At 36.7% G+C, this 23,844-nt stretch overlaps 1 protein-coding gene across 7 annotated transcripts in view; it reads left to right on the top strand.

Moving 5' to 3' along the window:
* The window catches only part of DCAF6 (DDB1 and CUL4 associated factor 6), a 165,587-nt gene that overhangs the window by 38,233 nt on the left and 103,510 nt on the right, over positions 1–23,844 (top strand). For all 7 annotated transcript variants that reach the window (XM_082614240.1, XM_082614239.1, XM_082614238.1 and 4 more), the window contains exon 4: positions 8,404–8,589. In XM_082614240.1, the coding sequence (XP_082470366.1) occupies positions 8,404–8,589 (186 nt within the window). The remainder of the gene's footprint in view (positions 1–8,403; positions 8,590–23,844) is intronic.

Below are 23,844 nucleotides of genomic sequence, written 5' to 3'. Positions count from 1 at the left end.
GGTGTTAGTTGCGGCACACGGGATCTTTTGTTGTGGCGTGTGGGCTCTTCGTTGTGGTGCATGGGCTTCTCTAATTACGGTGTGCAGGCTTCTCTCTAGTTGTGTACAGGCTCCAGAGCACGTGGGCTCAGTAGTTGTGGCGCACAGGCTCTCTAGTTGTGGTGCACAGGCTCTAGAGTGCATGGGCTCAGTAGTTGTGGCGTGCAGGCTTAGTTGTCCTGCAGCATGTGGAATCTTAGTTCCCCAACCAGGGATCGAACCCATGTTCTCTGCAATGGAAGGCAGATTCTTAACCACTGGACCACTAGGGAAGTCCCAGAGCTTTACTCTTTCTTATAAAAATTGTTGTAAAATACGCATTATGTAAAATTAAGCATATTAACCATTTTTAAGAGTTCAGTTCACCGACATTAAGTACATTCATATTGTTGTGATACCATCACCATCATCCAGCTGTAAAACTCTTCTCATCTTGCAAAACTGAAACTCTATACCCATTAAGCAATAACCCTTCATTCTTCCCTCCCCCAGCCCCTGACAACCACTGTTCTACTTCCTATCTCTATGAATTTGTCTACTCCAGGTACCTCATATAAGTGTTTATATACAGTATTTGTCCTTTTGTGACTGGCTTATTTTACTTAGAATAAGGTCCTTAAGGTTCATCCATGAGCAGCATGTGTCAGTATTTCCTTTCTTTTTAAGGCTGACAAATATTCCATTGTATGTATATATCACATTTTGTTCAGCCTTTCATGTGTCAGTGAACACTTGGGTTATTTCCACCTTTTGGCTATTGTGAATAATGCTGCTATGAGCAGAGCTGTACAAATATCTCTCCAAGTCCCTGCCTTCAATTATTTTGTGAATATCCCCACTGGAATAATTTTTAGAAGATCTTGTTTTTCCTTTATTTGCTTATTTAAAAAAAATGATAATCACTTTGATGTATGGTTCCCAGTAGAATATGTATATTTGAAAAGTGATTACTCTTCTTTTTCAGTTTGAGAAATGATTAATCAGATAATACTTTAAAAGATTTTGAGTATAACAGTACTTTATAGTTTTCACATAGTGGTTTTAATAGATCCAAATTTGCTGTCATATTGGAATATTTTTTGTTTTAAAACACTGATGATTCACTACATAGGAAAATAAAGTTTTTTGATCTTGAGTCAGATATTATCTGTTCATATAGTTTTACTCTCTTTTTAAATCCTGTGAGTTCATGGAAAGATTTATCACATATAAAAGTTTTGATACTTTTTAAAAGTAGATTTAATTGTTCCTTATTAATGGCATCATGTCTTAGTTATATATATCATAGATCTCAAATACATAGAAAGAGAAGCTTCTTTTTTCAAGAATTACAGACTAGTTTATTTGGACCAATCCTCCCACTGAAATCAACTCAAAAATGCTTGATTAAAAACTTTAAAAATTATCCTAAAAGTAAATAACTGTCTTGATAGTAAGGAATTATCAGTCCAAAATGGAAGGGAAAAAGGGAATCCAGAGAAGTGAGCATGATAGCCACTTTTTCCCTGAAGATATTTGTCAGTCTTAACATATCTAAACTTTAGTTTTGGTGGCCTTGAAGGTCAAGGTAAATAGAAACAAAGCTCAGGATCCCAGTCAGGTATGGATTCCTATAAGAGACTTTGCACAATATTCTGGGACCCCCAAAGGGCCTCCTCCACAAGGTATAGATGAAAACAGAAGGAAGTTAGCCCTCAGGTAGCCTTGCAGCATCTTCTGTAAAAGAAATCCTGAGCATATGCAAAATTTTTCTTGACTTGGCTTCATTCAGCTACCTTTAGTTCTCAGAGCATAAAATGTTGTTTGTTTCTTCTATGCTTTGCTTCTGCTTTTCTCTCTTTGTGGGATGTTCTGCTGTCCCATGCACCTCCTACCTACTTGGCAAGTTTAATTTCATCCTTCAAGCCTCAGCTCTTATCTGTGATATATCTCTAGCTTACCAAGGCAGATGCAGGCATTCCTTCCTCTATGTTCTCATATTTTATGGATAACTCAATTATTATGTTTGTTTGCATGTTGCTCACCATTAGACTATAACTTCTTTGGGACAATGACCCATTTCTTTTTCCTTTTTGTTTCCTCAACACTTAGTAAATTTCCTGTCATGTAGTAGGTGCCCAATAAATATTAGTAAAAGAAAGGCAAGAAGTTTCTGTATTCAGTGCCTTAGACAAAGGTAGGCATGGGTTGGGGGAGGGGTGATTTTTACTAAGAGATTGAAGAGCTAGCATCTTCTATCTAGATACTCCTGGACCAAGCATGAAGGTTTGAAAGTGTTGTATATAATGTGATGCAGGAGGGAAGAGATACCTGCTTGGCCAGATAGATTAGTCAGAGTAACCTGATGTTCAGCAAAGTGATAGACATTACAGCTAGTTCACTTTCACATTTATTACTAATTGAAGTTAATGTTTTGTTTTGTTCATTTTAGATTAAGTTACTCTGCCAACTTCCACCTCTGTAGGCCATTATTCTTAGATGTTTTCTGAAAAAGTATTATAACGCATTAATCCAAGGAAAGCACAAATAAGAAAATAAATCTAGCTTTCAAAAATTCTAACTGTTTGCAGCTGCACATCTATTTTTTTAAATCGACTTTACTGCTCTTTATCTCCAGTAGCGTGCATATCTGTATTGGTTGTATTGATTCCATTTCAACAATTAAAAACAAATTCTGACCATTGGTGAAATTACTAACTGTATATAGATGAGTACTAGTTCTACCAACAATTATCTATTAATAAATTAGGGAAAGAAGCAGTACAAAATGAAGTTAACATCATTATGCAGGGGTCAGGTAGTAGGTGTGATAGGCTAGATTAAGGAGTTTACTTTTTAGTGTAGTTGAAATAGCTGATCACTAGAGTATTTTAAACATGGAAGTGATATGATTTGTCTTTTTAAAAGTTAGCTGTGGATGCTTTTTGGAGAGTAGAGTTTGAGTAAGATCAGAAGCTAGGAGACAGGAGGCCACTGATGTAAGCCAGAGACTGAGATGAAAATCTCTGAGATTGTAGTTGAGAACGGATGATGGTTGAGGCAGAGATCATGGCATTAAAGGTGGTGAGAAGTAATTTGAAATGTATCTTGGACATGGATTTGCTGGTGGATTTTATATAGTGGATGAGGGAAAGAGAAATGAAGGATGATTCCCTAGTTTTTGAGTTGATCAACTGTGTGGGTGGATATTGATGCTATTAAGATGGGGAATACTAGAGAAAAAGGAGTAAGTTTGGAGAGGGACATCTGAAATCAAGAGATTTGTTCAGAGGGAAAGGACTTCAGTTTTTTACTAATTACTTTAATGGTTACTTTGATTACTTTAATAAAGAAATTTATTTCAATTTTTGAGTGATATGTGATATGCCAGTACACATGTTAATGTATTGAATGAGGTTCCTCCTTTTGTTTCTGGAGCTATACATAAACCTGTTGAATGGAGATAAATCAAAGTGTTAAGAATAATGTCTGTTGAATGTGACTAAAGCAAAGTCAAATGCCTATCAGACTAAGAAACGACTTACATTGTATGTAGTGACTTATATATACTTAGATACTTGGTAAACCATGCTGAAATATTTGACAGCATTAAAGACTATGATTCTATCTTGTTTAAAGACTTTACATTAATTATTCTCTGTGTTATTTCTTGTACCTTAATTGTCCAGGTCTCAGTGTCTTATACTTGGAGAGAGGAATGAAAAAATTTTAAACATTTAACAGTTTTTATTCTCCATTGGCTTTGGTTGATGTAGGTGCAAATTCTCTCCCCTTTTTTATTTGACCTTAATTAAATGTGCATTAATAAGACTTACAGTACAGTACTGTATGGTACTCAGCAAATCCTTATTTTGTTCATGACCCTAGCTCTTAGATAAAATGAGGTGACTTAAATACTTAAGGTGGTCAAGGTAAGTAGCTGCTAATATTTATACCAGATCTGTGTTCTGATGTGGTGTCGTACTCTCACTTATGAGTTTGTCAGTGTTATATAGTAAATACTCACTTAAAACCAAACCAAAAATAAAGTTGAAATATCTTTTCCTAAATTTGTTTTAAGATTTTAAAACTGATGAAAAAGTTGAAAGAATAGTACAATGAACATCCACAAATAGATTGTTTAAAAAGTATTTTAGAGTAAGTTGGAAGCATTATGCACTTCATTCATGAATACTTTGACATCTATCTACTAAGAACAAGAACATTATCCTATATAGCTATAATGCAGTTACCATGGTCAAGATATGTAATATTGAATATAGAGTTGATCATCATTACTTATGGATTCCATATTTGCAAATTCACCTACTCATTAAATTTATTTTTAACCCCAAAATCAATACTTCCAGTGTTTTCCTGGTCATTTATGGCCATGTACATGTACAGAGTGGCAGAAAATTTGAGTTGCCCAGCACATACATCGACACTCACATTCCCAGGTGAGATCAAACAAAGTGACACTCAGACTTCTTGTTTCAAATCGAATACTGTAAACATATTGTATTTTATCCTTTTTGTGATACATTTAGTGTCACAGGTTTTGCATTTTTGTGCTTTTTGTTAGTGATTTCAATGTTTAAGTGGTCCCCAGGTATCATGCTGAAGTACTATCTGGTATTCCTAAGTACAGGAAGTCTGGGATATGCTTTTTGGAGAAAATATGTTAGATAAGCTTCATTTAGGCATGAGTTATAGTGCTGTTGGCCATGAGTTCAATGTTAATGAATCAACAATACATATCAAATAAAGTGTCTTTAAACAGAAACACATGAAACAAAGTTACTTATTGATTAGTTGATGAAAATATTGTGACCAGCGCCTCACAGGAACCTAACCGTGTATTTCCGTAGGAGCAGTGATTCAGCACTTGCTGATTCAGTGTTTGTGGTGACTTTACAGAGCACAGCTACCAGTAGTAATGAGAATTGACTATATGCTGTTATCATATTTGTATAATATATACAGTTTTGTACTGTCGACTGAAAAAAATGCACAACATAAAAGTTGAGAAATATGTTTTATTTGGTGGATATACTGAGGACTTAAGCCAGGGAGACAGCCTCTCAGATAGCTCTGAGGGACTGTTCTGGAGAGGTAAAGGAGGAGCCAGGATATATGAGTTTTTGCAAAAAAACCCCTAGGTAGTCAGAACATCAAAAGATTACTGCTAATTAAAAAACCCCAGACATCTCAAGTTAAAGAATTTAGCTCTTTGTTTGGGAAGATGCAGGAATCTGGGCTTATTGAAATTGTTCCTTTGCTATGTACCTTAACTATCTATGGTCAGTATCCTCTTTTTCTCTATCTTGAATCCCCTCAGGGTGCACCATTGGGGGTGGCTGCAGAGACTGATGGCTTGATGGCTGGCAGCCTGCTTATCGCTGTTCTGAGTTCCCCTCAGGGTGCACCATTGGGGGTGGCTGCAGTGACATCCTTTGTTTACTGATATGGCAGGTGACATTCTTCGTCCATAGTATATTACATATGTACACACATAATACCTGCACATATATACATATATAGTCCATGTTCAAATTTACCCATTTCAGTAACTTTGTCACTGCCATGCCTCCTTCAATCCAGCCCCCAATCCAGCACCACATATTTCATTTATTTGTCATATTTCCTTTGTCTCCTTTAGAACAGTTCATTCAACTTTTTGGTCTTTCATGACATTCATATGTTGTTTTATTGTTATATTGACATATCAGTCAAGTTATTTTATAGAATGTCCCTCCATTTGGATTTGTCTGATTGTTTGTTCATGAGTAGATTAACATTAAACATTTTTGCTAGGAATTCTCCATGGGTGATATTGTAGTACATGATATTAATTTGTCCCCTAATTGGTGATGTTAAGTTTGATCTTTCCATTGTGTAGGTACATTTACCCTTTGTGATTATAAGCTACTGGGGAGTAGTGTGTTGGGACTGTGTGAATACTCTCTTTCATAGCAATCTTTCATACAGTGGTTTCAGTATTCATTGATTCTTACCTTATTCAGTTGTTATAATGTGGTTATCAATAGTGATTTTTAATTCTGTCATTCCTTCTACATTTATTAATTGACATTATTCTGTGAATAAGAGCATTTCCTCTGTCTTTGCCACCTTTTTGAAAAAATTACTGTGGGATTATAGATTTTTATTTTTATTCAATAAATTATAATCTATCACTGATATTCTTATTGATGCTTGAATTGCCCCAGTTTGTTCAGTAAGACATTTTTGGTTGTTCTTTTATTTGTTTATTTATTTAAAACATTTTATTGGAGTATAGTTGCTTTACAGTGTTGTGTTAGTTTTGTTCAGTAAGACATTTAAAGTGAACTAAAGCAACCTTGTGTCTGTGTTTTGACATATTCCCTTATTTTGAACACATTTTTTTTTAAAAAGCACACCAGATATTCCCATTGCATTAAATTCCCATTGTATATAATACGTTGTGGGGATGTACCATAATTTATTCAGCCAGTCTCCTGTGTTTTGCTATTATAAATAACTCAGTAAGTAACTTGGTACTTTTTTTTTTGGTATTACTGGAGGTGTATCGTCAGCGTAAATTCTTAGAAATAGACTTGTCTGATCAAAGGGTTAACGCATATGTGGTTTTGTGAGGTGCTGCTAAATTCCTCTCCATTGGTCTTGTACCATTTAGTAATCCCACCAGAATTGTTTAAAGAGCCTGGTGTCCCCGCCCACCCCCACCCCCCGCCATGCTCACTTATACAGTATGTTGTCAAGCTTCTGAATTTTTGCCAATCTGAAAAGTGGGAATTAGTAATCTCAATGTAGTTTCAATTTGCATTTCCTTTATGAATAAACTTAGATGCTTTTTCACATTTTTAAGGGCCATTTGTATGTCTTTGGACTATCTCTTCAGATCTTTTGCCCATTTTTAAAAAAATCAGGTTTTGTTGGGTTTTTTTCCCCCTCTCAATTTTTAGACACTGTCGGGGGATTTGGTCTTTTACCTGCAGTGTATGTTACAAATATTAAAATGTTTATTTTAAGCTGTATTTCTGTCGCAGGAATTCTGGTCTTTTAAATTATTAAGGAGTTAGAGGTAGGAAGTTCTGCTGTATCCTCATCTGTACCATTTCATTACTTTATGATTCATTTAAATTCAGTTTACTTTTATTTCTTCATCCTGAAAGGGAATAACTTAATAATCATCTAGTAAACAGTTTCAAAAATCAAACAAGATAGTCTTTTTATATTTACTGAGGGTTTATGAATGAGTCAGATACACCAAGTAGGTGGAAATATGTATATTTAATTTTCAAGGCACTGTTGTTGAACCCAAGTTTGTGTGCCTGATGCACAATGAGGCCAAACAAACGTAAATGTCAGAGTTTGGAGCAGAGAAAGGTTTCTTGCAAGGGCCATGCAAAGAGAACAGGTGACTCCTGCTCAAAAGACCCAAACTCCCCATGGGTTTCAGGGAAGAAATTTTTTTTTTTTTTTTTTTTTTATGTGGGTTCTTCCCGGACCAGGGCTCGAACCCGTGTCCCCTGCATCGGCAGTCGGATTCTTAACCACTGCGCCACCTGGGAATTCCCCGGGAAGAAATTTTTATAGGCAGAAATCGGGGGGAGGGCTGCTGGGTGTGTAACCCTCCTCTGGTTGGCTGGTGGTGAAGTAACAGGGTGGTGTTCTAGGAATCTCCAGTTAGTCTGGGGTCCACATGCTTGTGCCCAGCCTGAACTTACCATCCTCTGCCTGGGTGGGAGGGGCTTAGTTCCTATAGAGGAACTCAAAGATATGTATCAAATTGTTATGCACAATCCCTTCTCCTTCCTGCAGAGAACCAGGACCAGTTCCCTTTGCTGTTTCTGCATTTTCTCAGTCTCCTAATTAGTAACTGTTTAATCTGCCCTTTGGAACTCAGGGAAGGCCTAGGAGGCTAAAAGCCTTCTTCCTACAAACAAGAAACAAGGGACATTGAAAGGCTTTTATGCCTGGGACAGCCCCACAGGGTCCTGCTTTCAGTTTCAGTCCCCCGTTTTCTTTGATTCTCCTCAGTCATGAGAGGAACAGGTGTTGGACGAGACGGGGAATAAAATTTGGATAGACAGATTAATCGTAAACTCTGCAGAGGAACTCAGTTTTAGGGGGACTCAGTTTCAGCACTATTCCTGTTGATACTTAATCTTCTTTACATCTCAGAGGGAAATAAAGAAAATATGTGAGATTCTGATTTCTTTTTTTTCTAATTATAATAGTTTGGAATCAAATGATATTTTTCCATTTGAGATGATAATGTTAATGAGAATTTATTCCTGGCTGTGATTATATTGAATTTGAATGTTTCTTTTTAGGAACTAATAAATTACTAAGAACTACTTCCTCTCTGTGTTTTAGGTTTTGACAACAATTCGTTCAGGGCACCGAGCAAATATATTTAGTGCAAAATTCTTACCATGCACAAATGATAAGCAGATTGTATCCTGCTCTGGAGATGGAGTAATATTTTATACCAATGTTGAGCAAGATGCAGAAACCAACAGACAATGCCAATTTACGTGCCATTATGGAACTACCTATGAGGTACAGTATTACTGTGATTTATCTATATGACATATGTGTGTTTGTTTTGTATAAGTGTGTATGTATGTGTAGATAGATATGTGTATGTACATATGTGAAGATTTGTGTGTATGTACACACTCATGTGTAAATAGGTAAAGATATTATTGACAATATCTAGATTTCAGAATTTGAGAAAATGTATCTTGATAGGCTTGTGAATAAAATTAAAGAATAAGATATGAGTAATAGTAATGGGGTTTGTAATTCCTTGAGCAACTATACTTTAAGCAAACAGGTATCAGCCTATATAGATGCTTCTTTATGGTGCTATAGGGCTCTATACTAGGCTTTAACTTCGTAACCACTTTCTCACTGTTTTGCATAGAGTCACTACCGGCATGCTTATCAAATGTTCAGGTCAGAAGGGACGCTAGTACAGTAGACAAAAGAATCCGATTCCTAAAGGATATTAATAAACTCAAGCCCTAAACTGAATTAAATGAGGTGAAATGAATCTGAGACTCAATTATACTGCTTTGGTTCAGAAAAATTGCTTACTCTTCAGAATGCTCTTTTATAATTTTGTCATTTCATTTCTTTGTATCAGATGATTCATTGTTTTCCCATATTCTTTTAGCCTGGTATATCTTTTTCCATTACTTGAATTTCAGTTCTTCTGTACCCTTATTTTATGATGTGTACTTATAAAAATAGTGTTCTATAGCTGGATTTTTTTTCTTATCCATTTCTCACAAATTTGGCTTTTAACTGGAGATTTCAGTCAATTTGTTTATTGTGAGTGCTGATATATTTGGATCTATTTATATGTCTTATTATAAGTTTTCTATTAGAAAAAATTTTCCCCTATTAATTTCCCCCTCCTCTTTTTGCCTTCATTTTGAGTTGCTTGAAGGTTTTGCATTTGGCCCATTTTGTTTCCGCTATTTGCAAGGAAGATGGACATTGATGTTTTACAAGAGTAATTAACAAAGTATAAAGTCAATAAATAACTTTGCCCTTCTCCTGAATGTGCACCTTAGCACATTATAATCTCTTCATCCCTTGTCTAATTTTATATAGATATAAGTTTTATATTGTTCAGAATGTAGTTATATTCTGTTTTTCCCCTCAATAATTAAAATATTATCATTGTTTTATTAGTTAGTGTTTGTTTAGATTTACCGACATACTTACCAATACCTTTGGCTCTTCTGTTACAGATTTTCTATGTGGGGGTCATTTTGTACCTGGTCAAGTACAGTCTTTGCCAGTTCATTTAGGTGAGAGTTTGTTGATCTAAAACAGTTTTAGTTTCCTATTTTCCTTTTCTTTCTTTCATTCACTTCTTCCCTTTTCATCCTTTTCCAGAAAATATCTTTTTCATGTCAGTTCTTCAAAGGTAGTTTTACTAGATACACAGTTATAGTTTGACAGTTATTTTGTTACAGGTGATATTCTGTATTCTGTATTCTGTATTCTGCCCTTACTGTTGAAATTGAGAAGTCAGTCTAATTGTGGTTCCTTTGTAGTTAACTTATCTCTCTTCCTTGACTGAAGGTAATTCTGTTTTTCTTCACTGTTTTTATTTCTTCTTAATTAATGTCACAAGTGTATCAAGGTATGGATTTGCTTTTTATTTTCCATACATGGAATTTATTTATGTTCTTGATCTTAGAAACTGGAATCTTGAAAAATGAGGGAAATTTGTAGTTAGTAAGTCTTTGGTTATTCTCTACCATTCTCTGTATTTTTTTTTGTCCTTTACCTTTTATTTTTTTATTTTTTAATTGATTGATTAATTGATTAATTAATTAATTCACACACACACACACACACACACACACACACACTGTATTTTATTTTTACAAGAGATAAATAAACTGACACCAAGCATTGTAAATACATGACCACAACAAAAGCAACAATGATTGCAATTACCAAACACGAAACACACTCATACTATGTCATGATATTGACATTCAGTCCAGTAATCCTCCACTGTAACAGCTCCTTTACTTTGCAGTGAAAATTGATTTTGCCTCTGAGTCCTTGTGGGTTTTTTTTTTTATTCAAACAGAAAGTCACAAAAATTATAATCATCCTCATCAGTTCACTCAGTCCCATGTAATTAATTTTTTTTAATCTTGATGTTTTGTTAGCACTTTTATGAATTCATCAGTTTTCTATTAGAGTTCTGAAAATGCTTATTGACTCAGTTCAGCAGTATAGTCAGTTACCAGAGAGCTGTACTTGTCAGAGTCTTTTGCATGAATTCCTTGAAGATGAAACCCTTTTATAGGAACATTTTTGCAAAAGCATCAGAGTACACCCAGAACTGTCTGTAAATGACAAAAGACTTAAAATTGACCACGGTTAAAGATTTGATGAAAGTTCATAATAATGCAATTGACAAGGAAATTTAGTTATTTCTGAGATACACATTTTAAAGTAATAACTAGAATTATGACTTATAACATTATACCAGAACATATAAGATTTTTAGAAATTTCATGTAATGCCTGAAACATTTATATTAACATATTTCCATACAAATAACCCAAAGAAAGTTTAGTATTAGTTGTTTTTTGTTTGTTTGTTTGTTTATACTGCAGGTTCTTATTAGTCATCAGTTTTATACACATCAGGGTATACATGGCAATCACAATCGCCCAATTCAGCACACCACCATCCCCACCCCACCGTGGTTTTCCCCCCTTGGTATCCATACGTTTGTTCTCTACATCTGTGTCTCAACTTCTGCCCTGCAAACCGGTTCATCTGTATCATTTTTCTAGGTTCTACATACATGCGTTAATATACGATATTTGTTTTTCTCTTTCTGACTTACTTCACTCTGTACGACAGTATCTAGATCCATCCATGTCTCAACAAATGACTCAATTTCGTTCCTTTTTATGGCTGAGTAATATTTCATTGTATATATGTACCACATCTTCTTTATCCATTTGTCTGTCGATGGGCATTTAGGTTGCTTCCATGACCTGGCTATTGTAAATAGTGCTGCAGTGAACATTGAGGTGCATGTGTCTTTTTGAATTATGGTTTCCTCTGGGTATATGCGCAGTAGTGGGATTGCTGGATCATATGGTAATTCTATTTTTAGTTTTTTGAGGAACCTCCATACTGTTCTCCATAGTGGCTGTATCAGTTTACATTCCCACTAGCAGTGCAAGAAGGTTCTCTTTTCTCCACACCCTCTCCAGCATTTGTTGTTTGTAGATTTTCTGATGATGCCCATTCTAACTGGTGTGAGGTGATACCTCATTGCAGTTTTGATTTACATTTCTCTAATAATTAGTGATGTTGAGCAGCTTTCCATGTGCTTCTTGGCCATCTGTATGTCTTTTTTGGAGAAATGTCTATTTAGGTCTTCTGCCCATTTTTGGATTGGGTTGATTGTTTCTTTAATATTGAGCTGCATGAGCTGTTTATATATTTTGGAGGTTAATCCTTTGTCTGCTGATTCATTTGCAAATATTTTCTCCCATTCTGAGGGTTGTCTTTTCATCTTGTTTATGGTTTCCTTGCTGTGCAAATCTTCGAAGTTTCATTAGGTCCCATTTCTTTATTTTTGTTTTTATTTCCATTAATCTAGGAGGTGGATCAAAAAAGATCTTGCTGTGATTTATATCAAAGAGTGTTCTTCCTATGTTTTCCTCTAAGTTTTATAGTGTCCGGTCTTACATTTAGGTCTCGAATCTATTTTGAGTTTATTTTTGTGTATGGTGTTAGGGAGTGTTCTAATTTCATTCTTTTACATGTAGCTGTCCACTTTCCCCAGCACCACTTATTGAAGAGACTGTCTTTTCTCCATTATATATCCTCGCCTCCGTTGTCATAGGTTAGTTGACCATACGTGCGTGGGTTTATCTCTGGGCTTTCTATCTTGTTCCATTGATCGATGTTTCTGTTTTTTGTGCCAGTACCATATTGTCTTGATTACTGTAGCTTTGTAGTATAGTCTGAAGTCAGGGAGTCTAATCCCTCCAGCTCCGTTTTTTTCCCTCAAGACTGCTTTGGCTATTCGGGGTCTTTTGTGTCTCTATACAAATTTTAAGATGATTTGCTCTAGTTCTGTAAAAAATGCCATTGGTAGGGCCTCCCTGGTGGCGCAGTGGTTGAGAGTCCGCCTGCCGATGCGGGGGATACGGGTTCGTGCCCCGGTCTGGGAGGATCCCATGTGCCGCGGAGCGGCTGGGCCCGTGAGCCATGGCCGCTGAGCCTGTGCGTCCGGAGCCTGTGCTCCGCAACGGGAGGGGCCACAGCAGTGAGAGGCCCGCGTACAGCAAAAAAAAAAAAAAAAAAAAAAAAAAAAAAAAAAATGCCATTGGTAATTTGATGGGGATTGCATTCAATCTGTAGATTGCTTTGGGTAGTATAGTCATTTTCACAGTATTGATTCTTCCAATCCAAGAATATGGTATATCTCTCCATCTGTTGGTATCATCTTTGATTTCTTTCTTCAGTGTCTTATAGTTTTCTGCATACAGGTCTTTTGTCTCCATAGGTAGGTTTATTCCTAGGTATTTTATTCTTTTTGTTGCAGTGGTAAATGAGAGTGTTTCCACAATTTCTCTTTCAGATTTTTCATCATTAGTGTCTAGGAATGCAAGAGATTTCTGTGCATTCATTTTGTATCCTGCAACTTTACCAAATTCATTGATTAGCTCTTGTAGTTTTCTGGTGGCATTTTTAGGATTCTCTATGTATAGTATCATGTCATGTGCAAACAGTGACAGTTTGACTTCTTCTTTTCCAATTTGTATTCCTTTTATTTCTTTCTCTTCTCTGGTTGCCGTGGCTAGGACTTCCAAAACTATGTTGAATAATAGTGGTGAGAGTGGACATCCTTGTCTGTTACCTGATCTTAGAGGAAATGCTTTCAGTTTTTCACCATTGAGAATGATGTTGGCTGTGGATTTGTTGTATATGGCCTTTATTATGTTGAGGAAGATTCCCTCTGTGCCCACTTTCTGGAGAGTTTTTATCATAAATGGGTGTTGAATTTTGTCAAAAGCTTTTTCTACAACTATTGAGATGATCATATGATTTTTGTTCTTCAGTTTGTTAATATGGTGTATCACATTGATTGATTTGCATATATTGAAGAATCCTTGCATCCCTGTGATAAATCCCACTTGATCATGGTGTATGATCCTTTTAATGTGCTGTTGGATTCTGTTTGCTAGTATTTTGTTGAAGATTTTTGCATCTATATTCATCAGTGATATTGGTCTGTAATTTTCTTTTTTTGTAGTATCTTTGTCTGATTTTGGTATCAGGGTAATGGTGGCCTCATAGAATGAGTTTGGGAGTGTTCCTTCCTCCGCAGTGTTTTGGAAGAGTTTGAGAAGGATGGATGTTAGCTCTTCTCTAAATGTTTGATAGCATTTACCTGTGAAGCCATCTGGTCCTGGACTTCTGTTTGTTGGAAGATTTTTAATCACAGTTTCAATTTCATTCCTTGTGATTGGTCTGTTCATATTTTCTGTTTCTTCCTGCTTCAGTCTTGGAAGGTTATACCTTTCTAAGAATTTGTCCATTTCTTCCAGGTTGTCCATTTTATTGGCATAGAGTTGTTGTAGAAGTCTCTTAGGATGCTTTGTATTTCTGCGGTGTCTGTTGTAACTTCTCCTTTTTCATTTCTAATTTTATTGATTTGAGTCCTCTCCCTCTTTTTCTTGATGAGTCTGGCTAATGGTTTATCAATTTTGTTTATCTTGGCAAAGAGCCAGCTTTTAGTTTTATTGATCTTTGCTATTGTGTTCTTTATTTCTATTTCATTTATTTCTGCTCTGATCTTGATGATTTCTTTCCTTCTGCTAACTTCGGGTTTTGTTTGTTCTTCTTTCTCTTCTGATTCCTTTAGGTGTAAGGTTAGATTGTTTACTTGAGATTTTTCTTGTTTCTTGAGGTAGGCTTGTATAGCTGTAAACTTCCCTCTTAGAACTGCTTTTGCTGCATCCCATAGGTTTTGGATCATCGTATTTTCATTGTCATTTGTCTCTAGGTATTTTTTGATTTCCTCTTTGATTTCTTCAGTGATCTCTTGGTTATTTATTAACGTATTGTTTAGCCTGAATGTGTTTGTGTTTTTTACGTTTTTTCCCTGTATTTCATTTCTAGTCTCATAGCATTGTGGTCAGAAAAGATGCTTGATATGTTTTCAATTTTCTTAAATTTACTGAGGCTGTTTTGTGACCCAAGATGTGATCTATCCTGGAGAATGTTCCATGCGTGCTGGAGAAGAAAGTGTAATCTGCTGTTTATGGATGGAATGTCCTATAGATATCAATTAAATGTATCTGTTCTATTGTGTCATTTAAAGCTTCTGTTGCCTTATTTACTTTCATTTTGGATGATCTGTCCATTGGTGTAAGTGAGGTGTTAAAGTCCCCCAGTATTACTGTGTTACTGTCGATTTCCTCTTTTATAGCTGTTAGCAGTTGCCTTATGTATTGAGGTTCTCCTATGTTGGGTGTATATATATTTATAATTGTTATATTTTCTTCTTGGATTGATCCCTTGATCATTATGTCGTGTCCTTCTTGTCTCTTGTAACATTCTTTATTTTAAAGTCTATTTTATCTGATATGAGTATAGCTACTCCAGCTTTCTTTTGATTTCCATTGCCATGGAATATCTTTTTCCATCCCCTCAATTTCAGTCTGTATGTGTCCCTAGGTCTGAAGTGGGTCTCTTGTAGACAGCATATATATGGGTCTTGTTTTTGTATCCATTCAGCAAGCATGTGTCTTTTGGTTGGAGTATTTAATCCATTCACGTTTAAGGTAATTATCGATATGTATGTTCCTTTGCCCATTTTCTTAATTGTTTTGGGTTTGTTTTTGTAGGTCCTTTTCTTCTTTCGTGTTTCCCACTTAGAGAAGTTCCTTTAGCATTTGTTGTAGAGCTGGTTTGGTGGTGCTGAATTCTGTTAGCTTTTGCTTGTCTGTAAAGTTTTTGATTTCTCCATTGAATCTGAATGAGATCCTTGCCGGGTAGAGTTATCTTGGTTGTAGGTTTTTCCCTTTCATCACTTTAAGTATGTTATGCCACTCCCTTCTGGCTTGTAGAGTTTCTGCTGAGAAATCAGCTGTTAACCTTATGGGTGTTCCCTTGTATGTTATTTGTTGTTTTTCCCTTGCTGATTTTAGTAATTTTTCTTTGTTTTTAATTTTTGCCAATTTGATTACTATGTGTCTCAGTGTGCTTCTCCTTGGGTTTTTCCTGTTTGGGACTTGCTGCACTTCCTGGACTTGGGTGGCTATTTCCTTTCCCATGTTAGGGAAGTTTTCAACTATAATCTCTTCAAATATTTTCTCTGGTCCTTTCTCTCTCTCTTGTCCTTCTGGCACCCATATAATGTGAATGTTGTTGCATTTAATGTTGTCCCAAAGGTCTCTAAGGCTGTCTTCATTTCTTTTCATTCTTTTTTCTTTATTCTGTTCTGCAGCAGTGAATTCCACCTTTCTGTCTTCCAGGTCACTTACCATTCTTCTGCCTCAGTTATTCTGCTCTTGATTCCTTCTAGTGTAGTTTTCATTTCAGTTATTGTACTGTTTATCTCTGTTTGTTTGTTCTTTAATTCTTCTATGTCTTTGTTAAAGATTTCTTGCATATTCTCGATCTTTGCCTCCATTCTTTTTCCGAGGTCCTGGATCATCTTCACTATCATTATTCTGAATTGTTTTTGTGGAAGATTGCCTATCTCCACTTCATTTAGTTGTTTTTCTGGGGTTTTATCTTGTTCTTTCATCTGGTACATAGCCCTCTGCCTTTTCATCTTGTCTATCTTTTTGTGAATGTGGTTTTTGTTCCACAGGCTGCAGTATTGTAGTTCTTCTTGCTTCTGCTGTCTGCCCTCTGGTGGTTGAGGCTATCTAAGCGCCTTGTGTAAGTTTCCTAATGGGAGGGACTGGTGGTGGGTAGAGCTGACTGTTGCTCCAGTGGGCAGAGCTCAGTAAAACTTTAATCTGCTTGACTGCTGATAGGTGGGGCTGGGTTCCCTCCCTGTGGGTTGTTTGGCCTGAGGCAACCCAACACTGGAGCCTACCTGGGCTCTTTGGTGGGGCTAATGACAGACTCTGGGAGGGCTCACGCCAAGGAGTACTTCCCAGAACTTCTGCTGCTAGACAAGTGACCTTGTCCCCACGGTAGCCACAGCCACCCGCCGCCTCTGCAGGAGACCCTCCAACACTAGCAGGCAGGTCTGGTTCAGTCTCCCCTGGGGTCACTGCTCCTTCCCTTGGGTCCCGATGTGCATAGTACTTTGTGTGTGCCCTCCAAGTTTGGGGTCTCTGTTTCCCCCAGTCCTGTCAAAGTCCTGCAATCAATTCCCACTAGGCTTCAAAGTCTGATTCTCTAGGAATTGCTCCCCCCCGTTGCTGGACCCACAGGTTGGGAAGTCTGACGTCGGGCTCAGAACCTTCACTCACGTGGGTGGACTTCTATGGTATAAGTGTCCTCCAGTCTGAGTTACCCACCCAACAGTTATGAGATTTGATTTTACTCTGATTGCACCCCTCCTACCATCTCATTGTGGGTTCTCCTTTGTCTTTGTATGTGGAGTATATTTTTTGGTGTGTTCCAGTGTCTTCCTGTCAATGTTTGTCCAGCAGCTAGCTGTGATTCTGATTTTCTCGCAAGAGGGAGTGAGAGCACGTCCTCTACTCCGCCATCTTGGTTCCTCCACCTGAAGTTTTACTTCCTTGACCTTTTAATTCAGCTAAATTGAGGTTCTTTCCCTTGCCTTAGTGTTGTCTGAGGAACACCATCTGAAAGCCCATTTCTTAGGAAGCAAATATTTTAATATTTATTTTGTGCCAGGTATCTGAGGCAGATCTCCTAGCCTCCTCTCTGTATTCTTTTATTCTGGAATTCTGATGAGATACATGTTAAGACCTTCTTATTCTATCTACCATTAAACTTGCTTTTTTCCATTGATGTATAAAACATGTAGGTAAAGTACATAAACACTAAGTATATAGCTCAGTAAAGTTTCACAAAGTGAATCTGTACATATAACAACCACAAAGATCAAGAAATATAAGGCATTGGGACTTTCCTGGTGGTGCAGTGGATAAGACTCCGTGCTCCCAATGCAGGGGGCCTGGGTTCAGTCCCTGGTCAGGGAGCTAGATCTCACATGCATGCTGCAACTGAGAGTTCACATGCCACAACTAAGGAGCCCACATGCTGCAACTAAAGAGGCTACCTGCTGCAACTAAGGAGCCCTGGAGCCGCAAGCAGGGAGTCTGCCTACTGCAACTAAGACCTGGTACAACCCACCAACCAACCAACCAACCAACCAATAAATAAATAAATAAATATTTTAAAAAAGAAAAAGAAATATAAGGCATGAAGTTTCCCAGAAGCCCCTTTATCCTGACTTCCAACGCCTCATTTTTTTTTTTTTTTTTTTTTTTTTTTTTTTTTTTTTTTGTGGTACGCGGGCTTCTCACTGTTGTGGCCTCTCCCGTTGTGGAGCACAGGCTCCGGACGCGCAGGCTCAGCTGCCATTGCTCACAGGCCCAGCTGCTCCACGGCATGTGGGATCTTCCCAGACCAGGGCACGAACCCATGTCCCCTGCATCGGCAGGCGGACTCTCAACCACTGCGCCACCAGTGAAGCCCCCAACACCTCATTTTTCTAACCACCTTAGTTTTTCTGTTTTTGAACATTATATATATGAAGTTAACATTAAATGGTCTTTCTTTTTGTTTTTGAATTTGATGTCTTTTGCTGAACAAAATCTTATCTTACATTTGTGAAATTCATCCATGTTGGGTACAAGTATAATGTGTTCATTTTCATTGCTTTTTAGTATTCCATCGTGTGAATAAACCACAGCTGATTGATCTGTTTTGCTATTGATGAAAATGTTAAATTTGATTTCCAGTTTGGAGAACATTCCTTTACATGACTTTCAGTATATTTATGTTTAGAAGTAAACTTGTTCGGTCACAGGGTACGTATTTGTTTATTTTAGAGATAGCGCCAAACAGTTTTCCAAAGTGTAACAGCTTTCGTTCCCACCAATGGCATATAAGAATTCCTATTGCTCCTCATCTTTGCCAACAATTGGTATTGTTAATCTCTAATTTTGACAGGTTCTTGTGGTTTAAAATGCCTTTTTCTGTTGATACTTCTGAGGTTGAGCATCTCTTCATATGTTTATTGGTTGTTTGGATGTACTGTCTTGTCAAGTGCCTATTCAGACTTCTTTCCTAATCTTTCTATTGTGTTGTCCATTTTATTTCATTATTATTGTTGATTTATAGGAATTTCTTATTTCTTCTGTATATGAAGCTATCTTTTCCACTGTGTGGTTGTATTTTCACCCTCCTGATGGTGTCTTGTGATGAACAGAAGTTCTCAGTGTTGTCTAATATATTGGTCTTTTCCTTTATTGTTAGTGCTTTCTGCATCCTGCTCAAAAAATCTTTTCTTCAGCTGCATAGCACAGGGAAATCAGCTTGATGCTTTGTGGCCACCTAGAGGGGTGGGATAGGGAGGGTGGGAGGGAGGGAGATGCAAGAGGGAAGAGATATGGGGACATACGTATATGTATAACGGATTCACTTTGTTTTAAAGCAGAAACTAACACAACATCGTAAAGCAATTATACTCTAATAAAGATGTTAAAAAAATCTTATATGAAGGTTATGGAGGCATTCTTCTGTTTTCTCTTTTAGAAAGTTTATTGTTTTGCTTTTTCCATTTAGATCTTATAATTCACCTGGATTTGATTTTTCTGATAATATGAAGTAGGAGTCTATTTTTTTCTCCCCTATGGATTTTTTTTGTATAAACATAATTTACTTCTTAGAAAATTACATCAGAATTGCAAACAGCACACAAACAAAAGAGGCAGCCTATATAAGGACATTTTAACAGTATATAACCTTTTGCCAAAGGTGTTTTTTTGCTGAATACATATACACTGTGATTGGAATATAGTTTTTTGTTCAAAACTAAAACTTTGCATCCATTGAACAGTTCTCCTCTTCCCCCTTATCCCAGCATCTGACAACTACCATTCTACTTTCTGTTTCTAAGAGTTTGATAAGTGTAAATACCTCACAGAAGTAGAATCATGCAGAAATCGTCATTTTGTGACTGGCTTATTTTAGTTAGCACAGTGTCCTCAAGGTTCATCTGTTTTGTAGCATATGACAGGATTTCCTTCTTTGTTAAGGTTTAATAGTATTCCATTGTATGTATATACCATATTTTCTTTACCTGTTTACCCATTAATGATCATTTGGGATGCTTCCACCTCTTAGCTGTTGTGAATAATGCTGTAATGAACACAGGAGTGTACAAATATCTCTTCAAGGTTCTGTTTTCAATTCTTTCAGATATATATACACAGAAGTGGGATTGCTGGATCATATGATTATTCTATTTTTAGGTTTCTGAGGAACTTCCATAGTTTTCTCCATAGCAACTGTACCATTTCCCATTCCTAATAAAAGTGCACAGAGGTTGCAATTTCTCCACATCCTTGTCAACACTTGTTATTTTCTGTTTTTTTAAAAATAGTGGCCATTGTAATGTGTGAGGAGATAGCTAAATGAGGTTTTTATTTGCTTCCTTAATAATTGGTGATGTTGAGTTAGCTCTTTTTGTGTATGTTGGTCATTTGTATATCTTTGGAAAAATGTCTGTTCAAGTACTTTGCCCATTTTTTAATTGGATTGCTTTATTGTTGAATTGAAGAGGTTCTATATATATGTATATACACACACATATATATATACACACACATATATACACACACACATATATATATGTTGTTTATGTAGCTGAGTCTGGGTCTGGTCTTAGTTGCAGCATGTGGGATCTTTCACTGGGCACGAAGATTCCTCATTGTGGTGCATGGGCTTTTCTCTGATTGTGGCGTGTGGGCTCCAGAGAGCACAGGTTCATTAGTTGCAGCACATGGGCTCTCTAGTTGTGGCGCGCGGGCTCCAGAGTGCGTGGAGTTTGTAGTTGTGGCACATGGGCTCTGTAGTTGCAGCGCGCGGGCTCTTTAGCTGTGGCACGCGGGCTCCAGAGTGTGTGGGCTTAGTAGTTTCAGCGTGCGGGCTTAGTTGCCCCATGGCCTGTGGGGCTTAGTTCCCTGACCAGAGATCGAACCTGTGTCCCCTGCATTGCAAGATGGATTCTTAACCACTAGCCCACCAGGGAAGTCCCTCTTTATATATTTTGGCTATTAATCCCTTATAAGATGCGGTGTGCGTTTTCTCCCATTCTGTTGATTCTCTTTTCACTCTGATGATTGTTTCCTTTGCTGTGTAGAAGTTTTTAAGTTTGATATTGTCTATTTTCACTTTTGTTGCCTGAGCTTTTGGTGTCATATCCAAGAAATCATTGCCAAATCTAAAGTCATGAAGTGTTTCCCCAGGGTTTTTTTTCTAGGAGTTTTGTAGGGTTTTTTTTGTTTTTTGTTTTTTGTTTTTTTTTTTTGCAGTACGTGGGCCTCTCACTGTTGTGGCCTCTCCCGTCGCGGAGCACAGGCTCCAGACACGCAGCCTCAGCGGCCATGGCTCACAGGCCCAGCTGCTCCATGGCACGTGGGATCCTCCCAGTCTGGGGCACAAACCTGTATCGCCTGCATTGGCAGGCGGACACCCAACCACTGCGCCACCAGGGAATCCCGGAGTTTTATAGTTTTAACTATTACATTAAAATGTCTTTGATACATTTAAATTTTTGTATGTGGCGTAAATAAGGGTCCAACTTCCTTCTTTTACATGTGAATATCCAGTTTTCTCAACACCATTTGTTGAAGGGACTATTCTTTCCCTATTGTGTAGTCTTGGCACCTTTCTCACAGATCATGGGACCACATATGTGAGGGTTTATTTATTCGTGGGTTCTCTACTCTGTTCCATTGGTCTGTAGGTCTGTCATAATGTTTTAAATGTAGTAGCTTTGTAATACGCTTTGAAATCAGCAAGTGTGAGGCCTCCAGCTTTGTTTTGCTTTCTGAAGATTGTTGTGGCTGTTTTGTGTCCTTTGAGATTCCATATGAATTTTAGGTTTTTTTTTTTGATTCTGTAAAAATGTCCTTGGAATTTTGATAGAAATTGCATTAAATATAGGTCACATTGGGTAATATGGACATTTTAACAATATTCAGTCTTCCAGTCCATGAACACAGAACGTCTTTCCATTTACTTGTGTCTTCTATAGGTTATTTCAGCAGTGTTTTGTAGTTTTCAGTGTACAGATCTTTCACCTCCTTGAATAAGTTTATTCCCAAGTATTTTATTTTTTTGATGCTATTGTAAATAGGTTGTTTTCTTAATTTCATTTTCAGGTTGTTCATTGTTACTGTATATAAACGCAGCTGATTTTTAAGTGTTGATTTTGTAACTGTAACTTTGCTGTATTCATTTATTCTAATAGCTTTGTTGCAGAAACTTTAGAGTTTTCTATGTATAAGATCAAGTTTTCTGCAAATAGAGATAATTTTACTTCTTCCTTTCCAATTTTGATGCCTTTTCTTTTTTCTTGCCTTGATACTGTAGCTTGAACTTCTAATACTATATGGAATAGAAGTGATGAGAGTGGGTATCTTTGCCTTGTTCTTGATCTTAGAGGGAAAGCGTTTGGTTTTTCACCACTGAATATATTAGCTATGAGCTTCTCATATATGGCCTTTCTTATGTTGAGGTAATTTCCTTCCATTCCTAGTTTGTTGAGTGTTTTTTATCATGAAAGTGTGTTGTATTTTGTCAAATGCCTTTTCTGTATTAGTTGAGATGATCATATGGTTTTTGTCCTCCATTTTGATAATGAGATGAATTACTTTGATTGATTTGTGTATGTTGAACCATCCTTGCATTTCGGAAGTAAATCTGACTTAAACTATTAGTGTGTTATTGTTTTGGGTTTTTTTTTCTTTTTAGCATTTTGCTGAGGATTTTTATATCAGTATTCATCAGGAATACAGGTTTGTAGTCTTTCTTTTATTTATTTTTTGTGTGTGTGGTATGCAGGCCTCTCACTGTTGTGGCCTCTCCCGTTGTGGAGCACAGCCTCCGGATGCGCAGGCTCAGTGGCCATGGCTCACGGGTCTAGCCGCTTCACGGCATGTGGGATCTTCCCGGAATGGGGCACGAACCCGTGCCCCCTGCATCGGCAGGCAGACTCTCAACCACTGTGCCACCAGGGAAGCCCTTGATGTAAATTTTTTAATGTAAGTGGTGTTGTCAAGCCATCTGGTTCTGGGCTTTCCTTTCTTTGGATGTTTTTGGTTACTGATTCAGTCTCCTTACTGTAGTGTAGCTTTGTTCAGTTTATTTCTATCTATCTATCTATCTAATCTATTATTTAGTCTTGGTAAGTTGTATATTTCTAAAAATTTATTCATTTCTTCAAGGTCATTCCATCTGTTATTGTATTCATAGTAGTCTCTTAGGATCCTTTTTATTTCTGTGGTATAAGTTGTAATGCCTCCTCTTTCATTTCTGATTTTTGCTGAGTCATTTTGCTTTTTTTCTTGTTATTCTAGGTGAGGGTTTGTTGATTTTGATACTCTTTTGAGAAGAACTTAATTTCATTGATACTTTTTTCTATTCTTCATATCCTTTATATCTGCTCTAATCTTTATTATAATTTCCTTCATCTATTAACTTTAGCTTTAATTTGTTGTTCTTTTTTTAGTTCTTTGAGGTGTAAAGTTAGGTTGTTGATTTGAGATCTTTCTTCTTTTTTAATGTAGATATTTATTACTATAAACTTCCCACTTAGTACTGTACCATTTACATTTAAAGTAGTTACTTATAGGGAACTACTCACTATTCCCATTAAAAATTTTTTTTCTGTGTGTCCTGCAAATATTTGGTCACTCTTCCTCTCTTGCTGCTTTCCGTTGTGTTTTATTGATTTTCTTTTTTCTTTCGTAATGACATGCTTTAATTCCTTTCTTGTTTTCTTTTGGCATCTTTTATAGGTTTTTTTCATTGTGTTTACCATGAGGATTACATAAAACATAGTTATAACAATCTATCTTGAACTGATAACAACTTAACTTAAATCACATACAAAAATACTATTCCTTTACATCCTTGCCCCGCTTTGTTCAGTGTCATAAACTATGTCTTTTTATATTTTGTATTCACTAACATAGCGTTATAATAATTTTTAATGCTTTTATTTCTTAAATTCTGTACTCAGAAGTGATTTATGTACCACCATTACAGTATCACAGATTTTTGTATTTATCTGTATATTTA

Source organism: Mesoplodon mirus (assembly GCF_964341445.2).
Source record: "Mesoplodon mirus genome assembly, chromosome: 3".
NCBI classification, from domain to species: Eukaryota; Metazoa; Chordata; class Mammalia; order Artiodactyla; family Ziphiidae; genus Mesoplodon; species Mesoplodon mirus.
This window is presented reverse-complemented; position numbering and strand designations above follow the sequence as displayed.